We start from the raw sequence: 23,587 nt of genomic DNA, 5'->3' as shown, positions 1-23,587 counted from the left end.
TGCAGTCACCATCCCTGGGGGTGTTTAACACAGCCTGGATGTGGCACTGGGGGCCAGGGTTTGGCTGGGCTGTTGGGGCTGGGCTGGACCCGATGGTCTTGAACATCTCTTCCAACCCAGGGATTCTGTGATTCTGAGAATTCTGGGGATTCTGGGAATTCTGCGATTTGAATCCTGTGATTCTGTGAGTTGTGTGAACTTCTCACTGCAGGAACAGCCCTGATGGTGGTGGAAAGCTTCCTTGCCTTTCCTGCTCAGACAGGGCATTGTTGCTCTTCCAGGGAATCCACACCTTCCCCGCTCCCTGCAGCTGCAGCCTCTGCCTGCAGCCGTGCCCAGGGTTTGTTCCCAGCTCCTGCCATGGAACCGTGCAATGGGGTGGGAAGGATGGGACCATAAAGATCACCTCATTCCAAGCCCACTGCCATGGGCAGGGATAATTTTCCTTATCCCATGTTGTTCAGAACCACATCCAAGCTGGACTTGGGCACTGCCAGGGATCTAGGGCAGCCACAGCTGCTCTGGGCATCCCCTCCCTCCCAGGGAAGGATTTCTTCCCAAGATCCCATCTCTCCTCTGCCCTCTGGCACTGGGAGCCATTCCCTGTGTCCTGGCACTGCAAAAGGGAGAGGGACTGAGGTCAAATCCAGGTCTCCAAGGGATTTTTCCAAGCTCACAGGACAACGCACCAGGCCATGAATGGGATGTGCCCAAACCACAACAGCCATGGCATGAGGTTTGCCTGGTGTGAGGATCAGGCAAAGGATGAGAAAAGTGCTTTGAGGGGAGAAGGAGTCACAGGTTGAAACAGAAAAGCAGCCAGAGAATCCTGGAATCCCTGAATGGTTTGGGTTGGGAGGGACTTTAAGGATCATCCAGTGCCACCCCTGCCATGGCAGGGACACCTTCCCCTGTGCCAGGCTGCTCCAGCCCCAGTGTCCAACCTGGCCTTGAGCACTGCCAGGGATCCAGGGGCAGCCCCAGCTGCTCTGGGAATTCCATTCCAACCCCTCAGCACCTTCCCAGGGAACAATTCCTTCCTAAAATCCAATATCAGCCTTCCTTCTCTCAGTTTGAAGCCATTCCCTGAGTCCTGTCCCTCCATTCCTTGGAGAAGAGGGGAGGGGACAGAGGCTGCAGGTCAAGGCCAGCTGGGCTGAGGCCTCGAGGCCTTGGGGGTGCTTTTCAGGGATTTCTCCAGAAATCCCCATGGACTGGGGGAAGGGGAGAGCTGAGAGGTGTAATTTGGGATTTAATCCCACTTCAGAAGGATAAATCCGCTTGTGAACCTGGGCCTTAACCTCTCTCTGTCTCTGTCATCCCTATAAAGTCTGGGGGATAATTTCTACCTCAAAAAACTGATGAATGGTGTCAAATTAAAGCTGGGCTCAGGACTATCATTAGACTTAAGGATCCCAAAGCATTTTCAGTGAGAAGGTGGGAGAAGCTTTGCAGTGGAGCCATTTCATCCTGAACTGTCCTTTCCACCTGCTCTTCCTGTTTTTTTGCCTTTCCCCGAGCTCCTCAGCAGTGACACAGCAGCCAGGACAGTTTGTGGGATGCACTTTGTGGAGGTCAGCTCATTTCTGAGCACTCCACAAGCAGCCCAAGCTCTGCCCCCAACAAGCACTTTATTTAAAACAAAAATTATTTTGAGAAAAAAAAAAAATCCCTGATATTTAGATCACAGCTTGGAAGCAAAGATTCTGGTTTGGGGAGCCCATATGTAGAAGCATCATAAATTTCCATTAGAGCCATTTTTGGGGGAAAAAAATAACTCCACTCCCTCCAAATGTGTGTTCAGGCATGATGTTTGTGGAAATTGAGTATCTCTAATTCAAGCCTTCAGATATTTTAATAATAATTATTGTTTCTGAGGGCTGCAGCTGAGATCTCCTTGTGGTGCCACTTGTGCAGGGGCCAGGCACCCCAAGCCCTTCATTCCTGCTGGGCTGTAATTACTGTCCCCACCCAAATTCATCAGAATTTTATGGTGGATACTGCAGCAGCTCCACTTAGAGGTAGAGGCTGCTTGGCTTTTCCATTAAATGTTCTTTCTTCCCCCCCGCTCCGTGCATTTCATGCTTTAATCCATTTTGGAAACTTGATCTGCAGGCTTGCAGTCTCAGGCAGCATCTCACCCCAAAAATTCAGCTCCAACAGGTCAATGGGGTTGTTTTTGAGGACAAAAAAGCCCATTCAGCAGATGCTGGTGTCAATCTGGTGCACAGAAACATCCACAGGAGCCACCACAAAGACCCAAAGCTGGGATTGCCACGGCAGCTCAGGGTGCTGAGACACAAATGAGGCTCCTGGCAGCCAAATTCTTCCCAGAGCTGGAAACCCACCCTGGAATTTGCCATCAGCACCCAGGGCATTCCTGAGGCGTTGCTGTTTGGGGTTGTTGGGGTTGGCAGAGGTGACTCGTGGCTGTGTCAGCTCCTGGGCGTCACCCTCGGGTGGATTTTGTGTCCCTGTGTCCCCTCAGGTGAGAGCCCACCTGAGAGCTGCCCCAGGGAGGAGCTGCAGAGAGCCCAGAGGAGGCTCCAGGATGAGCAGAGGGATGGAGCAACTCCGCTGGCAGGAAAGGCTGGCACAGCTGGGATTGTTCAGCTGCACAGGAGAAGCTTTGGGCTGAGCTCAGGGTGGCCTTGCAGGGCCTGAAGGAGCCCCAGGAAACCTGGAGAGAGACAATTCCCAGGGGAGGCAGGGGCAGCACCCAGGGAATGGATGGCAGTGCCAGAGGGCAGGGCTGGATGGGATCTGGGCAATGAGGAATTGTTCCCTGGCAGGGTGGGCAGGGGCTGGGATGGAATTCCCAGAGCAGCTGGGGCTGCCCCTGGATCCCTGGCAGTGCCCAAGGCCAGGCTGGACACTGGGGCTGGAGCAGCCTGGCACAGGGGAAGGTGTCCCTGCCATGGCAGGGGTGGGATGAGATGATTTTTAAGGTTTCTCCAACCCAAACCATTCAGGAATTCTGTTGCAGGACACCCTGCCTTCAGAGGCCTCCTCTTTTTTACAGCCTCTCTCATTTCCAACCTCTCCCAGATTCTCAGGTATTTTCCTACTTCAGCTCCTCCCTGATCAATGGCCACGACATTTCCTACCCATACAACTCAACTGCCACATATTTTCATTCTCTAAACACAAACTGAGCTTTTGTGGCCTCTCTGCTTGAGCACATTGACAGGAAAATCACACCAAGGCGGCAGAAGCAGCGGCCTGAGAGAGGGACAGCAAGAATCCAGTTGTAAAACTCCTGTTTTCCGTGAAATCTATGAACTTTTCCAAGGAATTCCCACCAAATCCAAGCTGATGGAGGACAGAAGTGCCATTAGGTGCCCTTTTCCACACGTGCCAGGCTGGCAGGGCAGGGAGCAGCCCAGGATGGTGTCACCACCCCAGCCCACGGCCCGGGGAAGTGAAACCCCTCAGCAGCACAGAAGTGAAACTGGCTGCACACAAATTGTCAGATTGGAGGGTAAACATCTCTCCCCCCACCCAAAAAAAACCCCAAAAACCCACAGACAGAAAAAACCAGTGGCTGTTTTAGTGAGCTCAGTGCCAGGGAGAGGCTTCTGAGGGCTCCGGGGGAAATGCTGAAGGTGTTGCCTGCTGCAGGGAGGGAGAAAAAAGCAGCACTGAGGCAGAAATGTGGTTTGAAATTGGCACTGACACGTTTTGGCATGCTGGGTGCTCATCCCATCCTTTCTCAGAGGGAAGGGATTGGAATGTTGGTACCACTGCAGCACAAGAGAAGAGGGGGAAAGTGATTTTAGAACCTGCCTGCCACCTCCTTGAGGCAGCTGAGATTTCAGGGGGCAGCCCCAGACTCCTCCAGGAGAGCTTCCAAAGATATTTGTGCTTTTTTGGTATCCTGGGATCCACTTAAAACTCTTCTGAGGATCCCCCAGAGTCTTTTCATCCCTTGATTCAGGCACTTGCTAGCCCAGGCAGCAGCCCCAGCCTCCTGGCCATGCTGATTTTTCTCTTTCCATGGCATCTGCATCTACCTCAGACTCCTCCCAGGCATTTTTGGGGAGCCTTTTCACCTCTCCTCCAAGGAACTGAAATCCCAGGTAGCAGCAAAACTCAGAGCCTGGGTTATATTGATTTGAACAGCCAGAAAGTAATGTAAATAAACAATGGAACTGTAACAAATAATTAAAAATAATAACAAACAAATAATGGAAATAACAAACAAATAGAAAATAACACCAAGAGCAACAGCAGGTCCCACATCTGCCTGGGTCAATATTTCATGTCTGCAGCTCAGGATGATATTTTTGACTTCTGAAAGAAGCAAATGATCAGGGAAAACCTCCCCAAGAGTGACAGGGACTTCCCTTATCACCCAGATAAATTCAAATTCAATCTGAGTGCCTGCTGAGCCTGACAATGTCTCTATTACTTGATTTCGGTGATGTAATTTGGGTTGCTCAATGTAATTCCTGTGTTGCCTGAGGTTAAAAGTGCCAAAATAATTGGTGCATTTTGGCTGAGCACTGTTATTTTGATTTCACCAAAAGAATTGAAAGGATTCCAGCCCAAGACAAAAACTTCTGGGAATGCCACGGCAGCCTCTGCTGCTTTCCAGGCCAGAATTGGAATTGTTGGCCAGGGAAAAATGTGGAGAAAGGGAGGAAAAGAGTGTGAAGGGCATGTCTGGGGTGCTGCAGGGAGCTGGGGAGGAAAAGCCAGCATCAGCCATGTTTTTGCAAGAATGAGCTGCTTTTCCAGCTTTATTGGGGGGAAAAAAATCAGGATTTGGGAGTTGGAGAGGAAGGGAAAAGGGAAAAGCCAGGACCAGTCATGTCCCTGCAGGAATGAGCTGCTTTTCCAAAAATATTGTAAAAAAAAATCAGGATCTGGGAGCTGTGGAGGAAAAGAAATGCAAAAGCCATGTTCATGCAGGAATGAGCTACTTTCCCAAAAAATATTGTTTAAAAAAATCAGGATTTGGGAGCTGGGAAGGAAAAGGAAGAGGAAAAATTGAGGACCAGACATCTCCCTGCAGGAATGAACTGCTTTCCCACAAATATTGGGGAGAAAAAAATCAGGATTTGGGAGCTGGGAAGGAAAAGGAAGAGGAAAAATTGAGGACCGGGCATCTCCCTGCAGGAACAAGCTGCTTTTCCACATTTATCATGAAAAAAAAACAGGATTTGGGAGCTGGGAAGGAAAGGAAAAGGGAATATCCAGGATCAGCCATGTCCCTGCAGGAATGAACTGCTTTCCCACAAATATTGGGGAGAAAAAAATCAGGATTTGGGAGCTGAGAAGGAAAGGAAAAGGTAAAAGCCAGGACCAGCCATGTCTCTGTAGGAATGAACTGCTTTCCCACAAATATTGGGGAGAACAAAATCAGGATTTGGGAGCTGGGAAGGAAAGGAAAAGGGAACATCCAGGATCAGCCATGTCCCTGCAGGAATGAACTGCTTTTCCACCTTTATTGTGAAAAAAATTCCAGTATTCCTGGGGGTTCCAGTTTGCAGCAGGACCCCTTTTGGCCCCGTAGAAATCCAGAACAAAACATTTATTGATTTAGAGCGCTGGAGAATTCCTCTGAGTAAGGAGCTGCTGTGTAAACACTGAGAGAACTTCCTGGAGTGAGAAATGCTCCCAAGGTCAGCTTTATCCTGCTTTGGCAGCAGGGAAGAGGGTGTATTTCCCAAATTTCCAGTTTGACACGTGCTTAAACCTGAAAAAAAAACCCCCATAAAAATACACAAACAGCTCCCCGTGAATGATTCACACAGGCAGCTCTTGGAGTCATGGAATGGTTTGGGTTGGGAAGGATCTTCAAAATCACCCAGTGCCATGGGCAGGGACACCTTCCTCTGTCCCAGGGTGCTCCAGGCTGGCCTTGGGCACTGCCAGGGATGGGACAGCCACAACTTTTCTGTGCCCCACTCTCACAGGGAGGAATTCCTTCCCAAAATCCCATCCAACCCTGCCCTCCTCCATCCTAAACCATTTCTGCCCCTCCATCCCTTGTCCCAAGTCCCTCTCCAGCTGTTTTGGAGCTCCTTTAGGCCCTGGAAAAGGCTCTAAGTTCTCCCTGGTGCATTTTTTTGGGCCGCCACCCTCATTTGGGTGTTTGGACCGTTGGTCTGCGGTGGTGACAATTTACAAATCCTCTGCAGCTGAGGTGAATAACAGCTTTATTTCGTATTTAAATCCAGTGGCATCTGTGGTGCTGCTGGTAAACAAATCATCTTTTTTTTTTTTTTTTTTTTTTTTTTTTTTAAACAAAAATTTTTTTTTTTTTTTTTTTTTTTTTTTTTTTTTTTTTTTTTTTTTTTTTTTTTATGCCTCTTGCTCCAGCTGCAGTTTTGTTTGGTTTGGTTTTTTTTGGTTTGTTTTTTTTTTTTTTTTCTTCTGATGAAACAGCACCAGATCAAACATCAGAGGCAAAGTTTTACAAAGTTTTATTCTGTGCCAAACCATCACTGGTGGCTGGAGAAAAAAGCCACAATCCTGTGCCACCTGAGCACAGACTTTTGCCTCGTGCAGGCTTTGAACACCTGCAAAAAACCTTTCACTCCCAGGATGAGCAGCTGTTAATTCACGAAGGGTCAAGTGATTTCAGCCCTTCTCAACTTATTGATCTGATTTGCAGGGCTCAGAGATAAGAGCCAGCAAACAAATTTGCCCCAGTGTCTGGGAGGTGACGTTTGGGAACGGGTATGGAATGTGTGGATGGCATCCTGGAGATGTTTCAATGCAGGAGAGCTCCTGGCTTTGGCAGAGAGCCAGGGAGGTGCTGTGAGGAGCCAGAAAAATGGGGGAAATGGATCATTTAGCGTGGTTTGATACTGGCACAAAGGGGCTAAAAGGTAGAAAATGGATAAAAAACCTCCGAAATAAAATCATCCTGTTTCTTCCTAAACCTGGAATTCTCTCCTTAATAGAACAGAAATGTCTGTAATGTCATTTGAGTTGCATTTGTGCCTCACATTTCATAGTTTTCCACCTATGTCTTTTGTCCTTGTCAGCACAGACATTCTTGGCTGCTTTCCTTCTTTTTTTTTTCCCCTTCTTTTTCTTTAATAATTTACTGTAATGATTTTTTTAAAACAAAAAGAAAAAAAAACCCAAACACCAAACTAAATTTAACGGCACAAAGGTTTATTAGAACAAAGCCCAAAGTAAAAGGCAGTGATGACACCAACGTCATCTCTTTGCCTTTTTCTCCCTAATCCACAGGCAAATTTCTGAAAGTTTCACTCCATTTATTCTGTTCCCACTGGGATGACCCTTTATCCATGGATTCAGTGGCTTTTTCAAAGGATCAAAATGAAGTGAGAGGTTCAAGGTCAGGGATGTAGGTTCTGGACAGGGATCTTCATTCTTTCCAAAATATAATTCCCTGTATCACTAAATACAACACCTAGACCACTGAAACTGAGAGAGAATTTAAAAATAGACTTTATTTACTGGACTAATCTGCAGTATTGCCTTCTGACTTCCAGTCTGGGGTTTCTTTTGTCAACTGCTCTGCTAGAACACGGAATTCATCTCTTTAGAAGGCTCTGGAGAGGTTTCTATAGAGAAAATAAATGCAGGAAAAACCCCAACAACAATGCAGCAAAACGTGGCCATAATTCCAGTCTGCAAGACCAGAATAATGAAGAAGAGGGAGCTGATTTTGGTTTTTTAAAAAGATTTTTCCAAAACAGACTTGACCGAGCCCGTGTGGGGGTGTGACATGGGCTGGAGGTATATCTGCAGATTGGAGATGATATTAATTAGAGATTCCATCTCTTTTCCCACCACTTCTCACTCCCTGTTCCCTCTACCCATGCAGCCACTTTTATTAGAAGTGTTCCTCCCCCTGCAGCCCCAGCTGATGGTGACAGCGCTCAGGGATGACTCAGGCAGGACACAGGAGCTTCATGTGACCGTGGTGTCACCCAGGATTCATGTTCTCCCCTGGGTTCCTCCCAGACATTCCCAGGGCAGCAGCTCACCAGCCTCTTGCTCCCTCTAGAGCTCTGCAGGGCGGTCCTGGAGACCGCTGGGATCCTGCTGAGGGGAGCTGGTTCTGCTCCAGCCCTGGAGGGGGATGGACCTGGAATGGGGCTCCAAATTCCTGGATTTCAGAGCAGGGCATAGGCAGAGGCTTTGCTCTTGGAGGTTGATCATGGAATCATGGAGAGGACTGGGTTGAAGGGACGATATCAGAGAATTCCAGAATCCCTGAGGCTGGAAAAACCCTCCCAGCCCAGGCAGTGCCAGCTGTGCCCCATGGCCACCTTGTCCCCAGCCCAGAGCACTCAGTGCCACCCCCAGGGGACACCTGCAGGGATGGGCACTGCAAAGCTCCCTGGGCAGCCCCTGCCAAGGCCTGAGCACCCTTTCCATGGGCAAATTCCTGCTGCTGTCCCAGCTGAACCTGCCCTGGCCCAGCCTGAGGCTGTTCCTTCTTGAACTTCATTCTTTGTTTTTCCTCAGAAGTTCTCTGTTTTGCCCAGTCTCAAGGGATCTCCTGAGCAATCCTATAAATGTGGGGACAACTCAGAATCCATCTGAGGTGGTGGAGTCCCCATCCCTGGAGGTGGCACTGAGTGCTCTGGGCTGGGGACAAGGTGGCCATGGGGCACAGCTGGCACTGCCTTGGCTGGGAGGGCTTTGCCAGCAGCAGGGATTCTGGAATTCCATGACTTCAGCTGCCAAATCAGTGACACTTGAAGGCACTTTTGAAGACCAGTCTCTACCAACCCCCCCAAAAGTGTGTCCAGGTAACATTTCCAGCCTCAGCCTTGTATTCCAGCCAGGGCTGCTCGTGTTCCCATTGCTTTTTCTGGAAGGGCTCTGACCTTACACCTCTTGCAATAACAAACATTCCCAAGAGACTTTTTTCCTATCCTGGTTGGGAGGGAAGAGCTGATAGGAGCAGTGAATCCTGGGCTGTGCCCTCACATATTTGAGACCTTGATATCTATGGGAAGGGTTTCCAAAGGCAAACTCTGTCCCATCTCTGGAGAATTTCATCCTTGTGCTCATAAGGTGACTGTATCAGGAGCCACCAGGGATAGTTATAGAGGGAAACGGGGTCTGAAGTGGCTCTTGTACCCCAAAACCCCTTTCATCCTCATCAAAGTGTCCCAGGATGACCCCAGAATGATTGGCTTCCATCCACGCAGCCCTGGGCTGATTTCTGGGTGGTTTTCCATCAATCTATGGGAATGTTGAACCCAGAGGCTCTCGGATTTTGATGTTGGCTCACGGTGCTGGTTTGCTGTCACTGCTGTGACACTTTCAGTGTGACTTTTGGAGGCACCCAAACAAGGGCAGAGTTTCAGGATGACTTTTGGGAGTGTTTGGTCCCTTTTTCCAGTCACCAGCGAGGTCAGGTCCTCTGTGCCTGACTCAGTTTTGGGCAATCTGTCTGTGCAGACACCCTGGGTGTATTATGCAAGTGTTGTTGGAAATAAAATCTGTAGCATAACACATAAAACCCAGGAGATGTTTATGGCCCTGCTGTCATCCCAAACCAGGAATACCCACAAACCCCACATTTAACTCCCAATCCCTCCAATCCAACCTTTGTTAACCAGCCCCATAAACGATGAATAATTCAGGAGTGATAAAACCACTCAATAAAGCTGGATGGAAAGGGGACAGAAGGAGCAGGGAGGAAAAGACAGGTGGAATTTTTGTGAGCAGCAGTGACCCAGGTTTATAGTTCCAGGGGCTGTGGTTAACCAGGATGTGGTTCATGGGCACAAGGAGTGACCCAAGTGTCCTCCTGCTCTGCCAGTCCATTTCACACCCCCACACAGGCTTGGTTGAGTTTGTTCTGGAAAAAAATCTTTTAAAAAAACCAAAATCAGCTCCATCTTCTTCATTATTCTGGTCTTGTAGACTGGAATTATGGCCACGTTTTGCTGCATTGTTGTTGGGGTTTTTCCTGCATTTATTTTCTCTATAGAAACCTCTCCAGAGCCTTCTAAAGAGATGAATTCCGTGTTCTAGCAGAGCAGTTGACAAAAGAAACCCCAGACTGGAAGTCAGAAGGCAATACTGCAGATTAGTCCAGTAAATAAAGTCTATTTTTAAATTCTCTCTCAGTTTCAGTGGTCTAGGTGTTGTATTTAGTGATACAGGGAATTATATTTTGGAAAGGAGGAAGATCCCTGTCCATTTTACATTTCTATTTAATTTTCTATTGAAATTTCTATTGAAATTTAGTCTTATTTATAGAGCAATTTCTATTTAATTTCTACATTTCTATTGAAATTTCTATTGAAATTTAACCTCATTTATAGAGCTATTTCTATTTCATTTTTACATTTCTATTTAATATGCTATTTACATTTCTGTTGAAATTTCTCTTTAAAATTAGCCTTATTTATAGAGCTATTTCTATTTCATTTTTACATTTGTATTTAATATCCTATTTAACATTCTATTTACCTTTCTATTGAAGTTTCTATTAAAATTTCTATTGAAATGTCTATCAAAATACAGCCTTTTAAATAGAGCTATTTCTATTTAATTTTTACATTTCTATTGAAATTTGTATTGAAATTTGGCCTAATTTATAGAGCTATTTCTATTTCATTTTTACATTTCTATTGAAATTTCTATTAAAATTTAGCCTTATTTATAGAGCTATTTATATTTAATGTTTACATTTCTATTGAAATTTCTATTGAAATTCAGCCTTATTTATAGAGCTACATCTATTTCATTTTTACATTTCTATTTAATATCCTATTTACACGGAAATTTCTATTGATGTTTCTGTAGAAATTTGGCCTTATTTATAGAGCTATTTCTATTTCATTTTTACATTTCTATTTAATATCCTATTTACAAGGAAATTTCTACTGATATTTCTATTGAAATTTGGCCCTATTTATAGAGCTATTTCTACTGAATTTTTCCATTTCTACTGAAATTTGGCCATATTTATAGAGCTAACTGAAGCAAACAATAAAAATCTGTGGGAGGGTATAAACTCCTCACTGGGGCTGGGGCCAGGGGGTGAAATGAGGGTGAGGGAGGAAGAACCTCAATTTCCTCACAGCAATTCCTGGTTGCCCTCTCGGGGTGACGTCCCCTTGTCTCTGGCTGGTCCAGAGGTCCCTGCCAGCCCTGAGTCCCCTGATGATGACAGAACCATGCTGGAGCTGCTGCCAGGCAGTGTTTTACTGCTGCCAAGGCCAGCACCATCAGCTGAGGTCTTCTCAAAGATGCAGAATGTTATTTCTGCTCTTTCACAAATTCCACGAGTAAATGCAGGGGTAGTGTTGAGTATTGTATTCTTTTTTGCCAGGGTCAGGATTCAATGTGTGAGAGGGTATTTTTTGTTGGGATGCACAGAAAGTCTCAAATTCTCAGTAACCAGGGTTCCAACAGGGTAGCAGAACTTTTCCCAAAACAGAGCCATGCTGTGCACAGAAGAGCTTGGGAAAGGCCTTCACAATTTTCTTGCTGAATAACAGAGAAACTGAGCCTTGTCCTCTGCTGAGGCTTCATAAAATATTTTAATTCTCTGTGGACGAGATGTAGGGATTTTTATTTTTCATTTTTTTCCATTCCCTTCTTTCTTGGCATTGCAGTAGCAGCTGATTTTCAGAGCTCCACAAGATGGAATTGATCTCCTGCTGGCCTCAGCCATGGAGTGTGGGATTTTACAGCCTGCCTGGGGGATCTGAGCACCCACTTCCCTTGGGTTTCAAAAGTACTCCTGCTCAGATTCCCGTGGCAGTTTTGGAAAAGCCAGCCACGATTTCCCAACCTCCCTGAACGAACTCCCTTTAGAGAGCCCAGGTAACACACCAGAGTCAGGAACATCAGATAAACCTTGACTCTTCGGGGTAACCGCCTGTTTTTTTACAAACAGAGTGTAGATGATTTAAATACAAATTAATTTTGTTTCCCCGAAAGCTTTGAGCAGTTGCCACAGAGGGAATGAATCCAGCACCAGCATTCTACACCCCATAAAACCTTTCAGTGCCTTGCAGGGTGTTCGAGCTCTACCAGAAACGAGGAGTTTGCTGTTCTCAACACTTGCTCAGGGATTTATTTTTTTTTGTACTCAGTAACATTTTCCTTTTTTCTGTTGCAGGGAAAAGCTTCACTCTGACTATCACAGTCTTCACAAATCCTCCCCAAGTAGCCACGTACCACAGAGCCATCAAGATCACAGTGGATGGACCTCGGGAACCCCGAAGTAAGTGAGCTCAGGAGAGAATTCCCAGAGGGATAAACTGATTTAATATAGGGGCTCATCCCCATCCACACGAAATCCAGCAGCATGTGAAAAAATAGGAATGTTTTCAGCTTTAAAATGGTTTTTATCCTGCCTTCCTGACGTGCTCTTTCTCACTGGTGTCCAGCTGATCCAGTGACTTGCATTTCTGAAATACCCAGCCAGGCCTGGCTTGGCCCAAACCCAAGAGCTGACTGAAGGGATGCTGGGAAAAGGTGGGCAGCAGTACCTGGCACATCATTTCTTGCTTTTCAAATGTTAAGGGCATTTTAAAGCATTGAAAACCAATATGGCATCGATCAAACCCCTCAGACTCAGCCACTCTGCAAACAGGAATAAATGCCATGGTTTGCTGCTTGCTGGAGTTCCCTGAGCCTCAGCTGTGGGACAGCTTGGGAGAAGCCATTGATTTACACAGACAGCAAATCCTTTCTTTCCTTTTTTCTTTTCTTTCTTTCTTTCTTTCTTTCTTTCTTTCTTTCTTTCTTTCTTTCTTTCTTTCTTTCTTTCTTTCTTTCTTTCTTTCTTTCTTTCTTTCTTTCTTTCTTTCTTTCTTTCTTTCTTTCTTTCTTTCTTTCTTTCTTTCTTTCTTTCTTTCTTTCTTTCTTTCTTTCTTTCTTTCTTTCTTTCTTTCTTTCTTTCTTTCTTTCTTTCTTTCTTTCTTTCTTTCTTTCTTTCTTTCTTTCTTTCTTTCTTTTTCCTTCCTTCCTTCCTTCCTTCCTTCCTTCCTTCCTTCCTTCCTTCCTTCCTTCCCTCCTTCCCTCCCTCTCTCTCTTTCTCTCTTTCTCTCTTTCTTGCTTTCCTCTTTTTCCTACACTTTTTAGAAATAATAAAGCACAAGGAGGAGCGAAAGGATTTGATGTTCCCAGGGAATGCCCAAGCCCTGCACACAGGGAGTTGTTTTGTTCAGGTGCTGAGAGCAGACGTTTCTCTCTGGCTGAAATGGGAGTGAGGGTGGAGCAGATGTGCAAGGAGACATCACAGAATCAGGGAATGGTTTGTGGTGGAAGGAGTCTTGAAGATCATTTCATTCCACCTCAGTCACCTTCCCCTGTGCCAGGCTGCTCCAGCCCCAGTGTCCAGCCTGGCCTTGGGCACTGCCAGGGATCCAGGGGCAGCCCCAGCTGCTCTGGGAATTCCATCCCAGCCCCTGCCCACCCTGCCAGGGAACAATTCCTCATTGCCCAGATCCCATCCAGCCCTGCCCTCTGGCACTGGCAGCCATTCCCTGGCTCCTGTCCCTCCATCCCCTGGAAATTGTCTCTCTCCAGGTTTCCTGGGGCTCCTTCAGGCCCTGCAAGGCCACCCTGAGCTCAGCCCAAAGCTTCTCCTGTGCAGCTGAACACTGCCAGCTGTGCCAGCCTTTCCTGCCAGCAGAGCTGCTCCATCCCTCTGCTCATCAGAGGCAATCCTTGGCCTCAGTCACCACCCCAAAGAGGCATTTGCATATTGTTATCAAAATGTAAATTGAGGTTTGGGATGAGTTTCTCGCTCCCCTCCCACACCCTTGGCAGAAGTTCTGGACGTTGCTTAAGTGGAATTGTCCCAGGAGAACAGAGCAGCAGGACTCAAACACCCTCCAGGGAATGAGACTCACAGCTTGGGGCTGCTTAACCAGGAAAGAAATGTTTCATCCTTCAGCTAAAATAGCTTAGAAAACTCAGGTTTTCTTCTGGAGCCTTCATTTACCTGAGTTGCATCATGATCCATGTTTTTAGTGGAAAATTCTGACATATTTTTTGGATTTGAGGACAGGCCTTAAAACAAATACTCTGTCAGAGTAAAGCTTCTTATTTATTTATTTATTCTTATTTCTTTGGTTTGTTGTTTGGGTTTTTTTATTTAAATTGTGGTTGAATGGTCCCTGAAAAATATCCTCAGTGAACCAGGCAGCTGCGCACATAAAAAAGATATTTGCGTATGCAAATTCCAGATTTGCATATGCAATTACCTGGGCATACTCACGGTTTGCAGACAATGAGTAAACTCTAGCTCTTTGAATATGCATCTGCTTGAAACAAAATCCTCCTGCAGGCAAAGCTTCTGTTGGAAATCAATTCTACAGTTGGTAGAAGAGTTAATATTTAATGAGATGCTGCATTTTAAGAAGGAAGTGGAGATAGGATCCACACGGAAGCAGCGCTCGGATCTGCCCGACCCAAATGCATGCAAAGGCTTCCTTGGAATTCATATCCCTTGTTTTAGGGAAATGAACTGCACACAGTGGGAGGTTTGAGGCACCTCACGAGGAAAGATTGGGCTCCCCCCGGCAGGAATTCACAGCTTTTTTACTGCTGAGTCATTCATGACACAGCACAAAGGGATTGTGGGATCATTGAATGGTTTGGGGTGGAAGGGATTGAAGCTCATCCAGCTCCACCTCTGCCATGGCAGGGACACCTTCCCCTGTGCCAGGCTGCTCCAGCCCCAGTGTCCAGCCTGGCCTTGGGCACTGCCAGGGATCCAGGGCAGCCACAGCTGCTCTGGGCATCCCCTCCCTCCCAGGGAAGGATTTCTTCCCAAGATCCCATCCCTCCTCTGCCCGCTGGCACTGGGAGCCATTCCCTGTGTCCTGACACTGCAAAAGGGAGAGGGACTGAGGTCAAATCCAGGTCTCCAAGGGATTTTTCCAAGCTCACAGGACAACGCACCAGGCCATGAATGGGATGTGCCCAAACCACAACAGCCATGGCATGAGGTTTGCCTGGTGTGAGGATCAGGCAAAGGAAGAGAAAAGTGCTTTGAGGGGAGAAGGAATCACAGGTTCTAACAGAAAAGCAGCCAGAGAATACCAGAATCCCAGAATAGTTTTGGTTGGGAGGGATTTTAGGGATCATCCAGTGCCACCCCTGCCATGGCAGGGACACCTTCCCCTGTGCTAGGCTGCTCCAGCCCCAGTGTCCAGCCTGGCCTTGGCACTGCCAGGGATCCAGGGGCAGCCCCAGCTGCTCTGGGCAACCTCTCCCAAGGCCTCACCACACCCTGGGGGAAGAATTTCTTCCCAAAATCCCATCCAACCCTGCCATCTGTTTAAAACCATTCCCCTTTTCCTGTCACTCTTTGCCTGCACAAAAAGTCCTTCTCCTTTCCTTTTAGAAGCTCTGAGCTCTCCCTGGAGCCTTCTCCTCGCCAGGCCCAACACCCCCAGCTCTCCCAGCTTTTCCAATGATTCTATTTTGCTCCCTTCATTTTTAAGTGGGCTTCAAATTCCTCAAATTTGACTTCTCACCAATATTTCCAAATCACATCAACAACCACTAGGGTGTTTTTTCCCTGAGTTCCTTTGATGGAGACATGGATTGGCCTGGATCTGTGGTGAGCCCTGTCAAACCAGGCCTGCCATGGCCTGAAGGGATTTAGAAGGATATCAGCCTTCTTGGATTGGGATGGGAATCAAAGCAAACACTGCTGGATTTGAGTGTTTTCCTTTCAGTAATAGATATTTGGGAACATTCTCCCAGATCCATGGCTCACTCACTCACTTGGGCTGAAGGAATTCCAAACAGGCCAAGATGTGTTTTCTCCTGATTCACAAGAGATCTGTGGAGCAATGGGAACAAAATGAGATCCTCCTGTCTTCCAGAGATCTAGACAAACCTGCTGAGCTCCAAAACCAACTCCAACAACAGTTTTTGATTAATTTCCTAAAACCAACTCAAACAACAATTTTTTGATTCATTTCCTTCATGGCTTTGATGGTTCTCAGACAGCCTGGATTCCAATAAGTGCAAGGGGCCGGGGGAAATTCAGATTAAGGATTAGAAACAATTTTGTCCCTCACAGAATAATCAGGAGTTGGAATGAGCTGCCCAGGGAAGTGATGGAGTCACTATCACTGGAATTGTCCCAGAGGAGTCTGGATGTGGCCCTTGGGGACATGGATTGGGGTGATGCTGGTGGTGCTAAAGGTGGGACTGGGTGATCTTGAGGGGCTCTTCCAACCTTTCTGGGATTCTGTGGCTTTTGGGCTCTCTGGGATGTGTGGAGGTGACAACAGGTGACAATAACGCTGTCACAGTGGGCCACCTTTGCTCTGCAAAGGCCTGTGGACATTGTGTTCCTGCACACCCCATCATCCATGGTTGCTGGGATGTCCAGCTCTTTGGCCAGCAGCACGTCTAAATTTGCCCTCCAAATTGTGATAAATTCCTATTGGTGGGAATTTCACATTTTCCTTTTTGTCCCATTGGATTCCAGTCTTTTCCTACCCAGAGAAAACTTCTCAAATTGTCACAGCTCATAAAGAGAGCCAAGGTACTTAAAAACCTGGCTCTTCCTCCCCTGCTTTCATTATGGATTTTTTAAACCTCTTTTGAACTGAGCATTTTTATTCCCCACTTCTGAATAAATGCTTATTTTCAATTTTTTAATTTTTTTTTTTTTTCTGAAAAGAAATCCTGCTGCACTGTCAGGGAGAAGGGCAGGATGACCTAACCCATCATTTTCTTCTCCAACTTCTCTGATTCTATGATTCATAAAGCAATTTCTGTTTTTATGAGCAAGGTCCATGGGGAAAATCATTAGCAGAAACCAGATCAAGAGTAGTGCTCCTGATGAAAATACTTTTGGTTAGGAAACTTGGTAGAAATAGTCTGAGTCCCAAATTAAATATTTCCCTTAGGCCATTTGACCTGCTGTGTACATCTGCTGAAAAATTAGGTTTTATTCTTCTTTTGACTGCTTTTTTCTGCTTTTCCTCATTGAATTGTTTTAACCTGCATAGCTCTGAAAAATTCACTCATGGCCCAGGTGCCTGAAAGTGATGTGAAAGGAAAAGGCTATATGGATTTAGCCTAAAGTTAAGATGGGCATTAAATGTGATTATTCCCTGTTGGATATGTAGTTTTCCCAAATACTTTTTGGGGAAAAAAAATATCCAAGAGTGGGATGCTGAGGGGTGTGGACAGAGGGAATAATTTGCTGAGCAGGGGTTGAGAAGGAGCCTGAAAAGCTGCTGGTTCTGTTCTGAAGGAAATCTCATCCTACCTGAGGTCATTTTTAGGGAAACCTCAAGAACCTTTTCCTAATATAACAATAACAAAAGTCAAACTCTTCTCCAAAAAACCCTTTTCATTATTTCAGTGGGCTGAAATAATATAAATGCTTTTATTTCTTTCTCATTTTCTGCTGCAAGTTTCTGCCTCATTTTGGAAGCTGAGACTGAATTGTACCAAATAACAACTTAGAAACCATAAAAAATGAACCATTTTGTTACTGGAAAATACCCAACATTTACATTTCAGTGGTGGATTAGGATTAAATTTTAGTGGAAGGATTCAGATCCTTCCACTCACTTGGAGTTACAGGGGCTGAGAGTTATGTAGGAGAAAAGACACGAAGGAGGTCCCAGCCCTGGGAGGAGCTGGAGCTGCTGCAGAGAGCCCAGAGGAGGCTCCAGGATGAGCAGAGGGATGGAGCAGTTCTGCTGGCAGGAAAGGCTGGCACAGCTGGGATTGTTCAGCTGCACAGGAGAAGCTTTGGGCTGAGCTCAGGGTGGCCTTGCAGGGCCTGAAGGAGCCCCAGGAAACCTGGAGAGAGACAATTTCCAGGGGATGCAGGGACAGCACCCAGGGAATCGCTGCCAGTGCCAGAGGGCAGGGCTGGGTGGGATCTGGGGAATGAGGAATTGTTCCCTGGCAGGGTGGGCAGGGGCTGGGATGGAATTCCCAGAGCAGCTGGGGCTGCCCCTGGATCCCTGGCAGTGCCAAGGCCAGGCTGGACACTGGGGCTGGAGCAGCCTGGCAGAAAGGAAGGTGTCCCTGCCATGGCACTGGCTGATCTTTAATGTCCCTCCCACCCCAAACCATTCCATGATATGAATTCTGTACAAAAGCAGTCACCTTTTTTCCAATACACGCTTCCTTTTTTTTTTTTTTTTTTTTTTTAATTTTGCACAAAGCTTACAAATCTCTGAATTCTAACAGATAAAGGATCTCATTAAGGAAAGACAGGAATTCTTGATTTCAAGGCCTTTTATCTGGAGACAAAACTGAAATGTGATTATTTCATGGCACTCCTCCAGCCTAAACTTTCCTAAGCCTAAGCTTTTTTTTCTCAGGTTTTCTTCCTTCTATCCCATCTAACCCTGCTCTCTGACACTTTATAGCCATTCCCCATTTTTCTGTCACTCCATGCCCTGGTGAGAATCCCTCTCCAGCATTTTTGTAGCCCCTTTATGTATTTATTGAATTTAACTGGTTTGCAATGCAAAGGACTGTTCAATTTATAGGAATTCCTGGCACAGAGCAGTGCTGGTGAGGATCCTTTCTGTCCTATCAATAAGTTCAACCTCAGTAGGTTTTTAACACTCCTATCTTTGAGGATTCATGGTGCAGACACTCCTTTTCCATACGGGAAGGGATTATTTTCCCTGGCATTCATCAGTCTCTCTGCTGAGGCTGGAGGGTTGGGATTGGGTGATATGAGGCAGGGAATTTGTAATTTATTTAGTTCAATGAAATGGTCAAATACGTGGAGCAGGAAACCTGGTGACAACATTGCTTTTCTGGGAGTGCAGTAGATCCTACAGAATTGCTTCCCAAATAATTTTGGGGTTTTTAAAATGAAACACAGAAGTGTTGACAGGCCAAGCTCCTTCTTTGAGAAATCAGTGACTTGGGAAGCCAAAGCTGCTGCACTGTGGGTTAGGAATGAAGTCAAGTCTGACCCAGTCCTGCAGAAATTATTTCAACCTCTTTTCTTAAAGTCACTTCATCCCACACAGCTCTTTTTTCACCCCTCTTGAATTAACATGACTTTCAAGCTAATAATTTTGGTGACCCTCCTTGATGTTTCTGTGCTGAAATCAGGGGGAAGGGCTCTGAACTGTGACAAAACCACAATCAGCTGAACGTAGATTATTTCTGAACGTGCCTCACTAGGCCTGACTTTCTCTTGCCAACTGCACTCTCTACAAAGGTTTTGTAGCTGTTAAAAGCAGCGAAGAAGAACAAAATCTTTGGGGACAAGAACATTTTCCATAGGAATAGGAAAATATGAGGGGAAAAAAGGATTTGAGGCAGAGGCTGGGGCTGGGAAAGGATGGGCCTGGAGTTGGATCCCTCAGTGGAGGTGCCTGTTGTGGGTTTTAAGGAATTATTTTGTGGAGTGGAGGTGCCTGTTGTGGGTTTTAGGGAGTTATTTTGCCTTTCCCCTTCCCAGAAGGAGATTTGCTGGCAAAGCTGGGCTGTTGGAGCATCAATCCCGCTGTCCCTCAGGACTGGCAGAGTTTTCCTTTAGAGTTTTCCTTCTCTCTGTGATCTGATCTCTCCTTCCTCAGCTCCTCAGGGGACTGGGAGAAGGGAGAGGGAAACTTTCACCCCTCCTGGAGAGCTCAGACACTTCTGTTTGCTAAAGAAGATTTTAGCAGTGCAGGATCTTTTTTAAAGCCTCAGTTCTTGAGGAGATTCCTTATTTAGGGGTTCCCCAAAACACCACGAGTGTAAGGGAAAGGCTGGAAGAAGCTACATGGCATTTTCAGTGAACAGCTCCTATTTTCTTCTTGAAATAAAGCTACAAAGAGTGGAAATATGTTGGAGTTCTGGCTGCTGAGAATTTGAGACTCTCTGTGCTGCCAGGCACTGATCCCCAGGAGAACACTGCATTGACCTGAGGCCCTGGAGAAGCTTCCAAAATGGAATGACAGAACTGGGATTGTGGGTGTGCAGTTTGGGTAGAAGTGTGTGATATCACAGGGTGGAAAACTTAGAGTTTGGGGCTTTAGAATATAGTAATATATATGGAGCAAGCCAAAAACTGGCAAAAATCCACCTGCACTGCAGCTCCTCCCAGTTTTGCCGTCCCCTGGATTATCAGCTGGAGCGTTCCCTCCTTGCAGCCCCACACAAAACACCACAGGCTTTTGCTTCATGGTGGTGAAGAATGGAAAAAAGGCTTTACTTTGGCTCTGCATCTCCATTTATGCTCCTGCTCTTTGGGAATACTGCAATGGCTGCCCGGGGAGGTTCTGCAGTCACCATCCCTGGAGGTGTTTAACAAAGCCTGGATGTGGCACTGGGGGCCTGGGTTTAGTTGAGCTGTTGGGGCTGGGTTGGACTCGATAGTCTTGAAGGTCTCTTCCAACCCAGGGATTCTGGGAATTCTGTGGAATTGCAGTGAGGAAATGCATTTTCTCTCAGTGTTCATGAGAAATCTCGCTCAGGCTGATCCTGTGCCTGTGCTGTGTGAGTGTGTGCAAAGCAGGAGTGACAGAATGCCTGGGAGAGAATTGTGTTCTTCCAGTGCCCAAAGGGGCTCCAGGAGAGCTGCAGAGGGATTTTTCACAGGGCAGGACACTGGGAATGGCTTTAAGCTGAAGGAGAGCAGGGATGGATGGGATATTGGGAAGGAATTGTTCCCTGGGAGGGTGGACAGGTTCTGGAATAGAAGCTGAATAGATCCCTGGAAGGGTCCAAGGACAGACTGGAATAACATGGGATAGTAGATGGTGTCCCTGCCCATGACAGGGATCTTTAAGGTCCCTTCCAACCCACACCATTCCATGATTCCATGAGAGGCCATCTCAGCTCTTCTTGGAATCATCAGGGCAGGTGTTGTCTGTCCTACAAGGACACAATGTCCTCATAAATCACTTAAACACATCCTAAAGAGACAGAAGGATGGGAACATCTTCCCTGCCTTCCTTAATCATGGAACAGGTTAGGAACAGCATGTAAAAATGGGAGGAGGCAGCAGAAAGAATTTCCCCCGTCATAAACAAAACATGGAGACACTTTAATTTTATTTTTCTAATAGTGCCTGACCTTTGTTCCTTTATTCTTCCTTTGAGTTTGGAGCTCGAGTCCCACATCCACCAGGCCACCTTCTGGGGCTGACCAGTCCAGAAAAGCCAGGCTGTGTCACAACCCTCAGCACATAAAGCTGCAGGAAAGGGAAAAAAAAAAACCAAACCAAAAACATTTATGGGACAGTGTTGATTTTATTATTAAGGATTCTGTTTGTCTGATTCCTCCCTCCAGCCAGCACCACGGGCTGTTCCTCATTACCTGCCCCACGTATCTTCCCAATCTCACCACAAAGAGTTTGGGTTGACCACACCACTTCCCTCTTGAAAGTTAATCCAGTTTGACTCACCCTGAGCAGCTCGGCTGAGCCAAGGAAAACAAGGCAAAGAATAACCTGCTTGTATCCACTTTGGAAACTTCTCAGAGGCCCTGCTTTCAGAGTGCTCCACAGTAGCTCACTATATCTCCCTGCAGCTGCAGAGAAAATCAGGGAAGCAAAAAAAAAAAAAAAAAAAAAAAAAAGGGTTCCAGAAGTTAAAATAAAGCCCAGGCAGAACCACGTGAAATTTATGAGTTCACAGTGCAGCGTTAGTGCAGAGGAGGAACCCACTGATTAAAATAGCCAAACTCATTTCTGTGGAAAACCAGGAATTTTCAGCTATTGTGTGGCAGCAGCAGGCATTGGGTTTGGTAAAAGCAAAGGTCTGAAGTTCAAGGGAGTGTGTGTAGCCCCAGTTATGCTCTTTTCTTGGGCAGGAGCAAAGCTCCACGTGGTCAAAGTGTGAGCAGTCAGCACCTACAGGGAGTAAATTGAATTTGGTGTTGCCAAATTGCCCTGGTTTATATAAACACCGAGGCACAGGACCTGATCTTGAAGGTGCAGGTGCCTTGTTCAGCCCTGGCTGAGGGTGAGTGATGGGGACCTTTCACTGCCTCGAGACATTTGTGATGAAATGTTCCTGTCTGAGCAATTCCTCTGCTGTTTGTACAACCACTGCCCTGTATGGAGTCACTGCACAGGTGACAAATGTCCTCACCCCTGGCTTTTCCTGCTCGGTGTCTTGGTTTGAAAAGCCAAGTGTCTGCTAAGGAAGGCAGGATCCTCCCTTGAAATGTAAAATGTAAACCTTCTCCCTCTGAATTATTATAATTTTGAAATTAAGGGGCTCTCAGGCAAAAATATGGGAGCAGGAATAACAGTTCTTTAGTAGGAAAATTAAAAATACAAATGCAATAGTACAAAAAAACCCCAAAAAAAAAAAAAACACCACTGCCAGAGTCAGAACAGACCCTGCCCCCCTGTGTGTCAGGGTGGTGGCACAGTCCCATCCCATGGGGGCTCAGCCCTCCTGCAGTGCCAGCTGTGCTTCTGCTGGAGCAGGGATCCTGCACAAGGCTGCAGTTTTCCTCTGCAGCTCCAGGGCTGCTGGAGATGGGCCTGCTCTTCCTCTGGGAATGCAGGGCAGGAGAAAGCTGCTCCCAAGGGAATGCAGTAGTCAGAGGCTGCTGTGCTGTTCCAGGCTCAGATTGTATCCAGGTAGGAATGCTTGGCTCCTCCCCTGGGCGGAGCATCTCCCCATGGGATGCTGGAATTTGATCAGCCCTGCAGGGACACTCCCTGGCCATGGACAGCAGAGATCTCCTGGAGGGAGGATTGGTTGTGGGCGAGATAAAGAAAAAACTGCCCAAAGAACAGAGAGAACTGCTCCACTTCTGACAGATGGAAATAGAATTCACACCCCCATTTCCAGCCTAAGACACTCAGGATGAGGGAGGGGCTCCAGAAACGTGATTGAGGTGCCTGAGTGAGGTCTCTATGTCCAGCAGAAACCTTCTCCCAAGGGCTGCTCTTGTACCTCGAGTCCTGGTGCAGTTTTGGGTGTCTTAACAGAAGATCAAAACCTCTTGGAGAGTGTCCCAAGGAAGTTCTCAAGGTGGGGAAGGCTCTGGAGAGGCTGAGGGCATTGGGTTTATCCTGCTGGAGCAGAGGACACTGAGGGCAGAGCTCCATGGGGCCAACTCCTGCTGGAGCTGGGCCAGGAGAGATTTAGGTTGGATTTTAGGGAAAGGTTCTTCCCCAGAGGCTGCTGGCACTGCCCAGGCTGCCCAGGGAATGGGCACGGCCCCGAGGCTGCCAGAGCTCCAGGAGCCTTTGGCCAGCGCTGCCAGGGATGCCCAGGCTGGGCTTGGTGGGCTCTGGGCAGAATTGGGAGTTGGATCATCCTTGTGGATCCCTCCTAACTCAGGATATTCCAGGATTCCACATGTTTTCAGCAGCTTCCCCTTGGAGAGAGGAGTTTTTTTGTGCCTGTATTTTATTTTTTCTTGGTTTCTCCTTGAGCTGGTGCTGGGCTGCTTGGGGCTCATCCTGCACCTTCTCTCTCAGACAAATCTCCAGCTCTGCTGCCTCAGCCGAGGCTGGAGGGGATTCCTGGGGCACTTTGGGAAGATGCAAGAAAGAAACAAAAGAGGCTTTTGGCAAAGCATTGCTGGGCTTGTGACTCATTCAAACATTGACGAGGGCTTGGGTTTTGGAAGCTGAGATGAGGGAAAGGGAAAAGAAAGCAAAGGTTGTAATTTTACAAACTCATTCAAATTTCGTGATCAACTTCTTCCG

General features: G+C 46.8%; 1 protein-coding gene across 1 annotated transcript in view; it reads left to right on the top strand.

The window, feature by feature from the left end:
* Window positions 1-23,587, top strand: part of RUNX1 (RUNX family transcription factor 1) — an 82,499-nt gene that overhangs the window by 14,609 nt on the left and 44,303 nt on the right. Inside the window, exon 3 of the mRNA XM_041402109.1 lies at window positions 12,083-12,187. Within this exon, the coding sequence (XP_041258043.1) occupies window positions 12,083-12,187 (105 nt within the window). The remainder of the gene's footprint in view (window positions 1-12,082; window positions 12,188-23,587) is intronic.

The sequence above is a fragment of the Onychostruthus taczanowskii genome, unplaced genomic scaffold, assembly GCF_017590055.1.
Source record: "Onychostruthus taczanowskii isolate IOZ18803 unplaced genomic scaffold, ASM1759005v1 scaffold192, whole genome shotgun sequence".
NCBI lineage: Eukaryota > Metazoa > Chordata > Aves > Passeriformes > Passeridae > Onychostruthus > Onychostruthus taczanowskii.
Note: the sequence above shows the minus strand (reverse complement) of the source record. Positions and strands in the feature narration are given on the sequence as shown.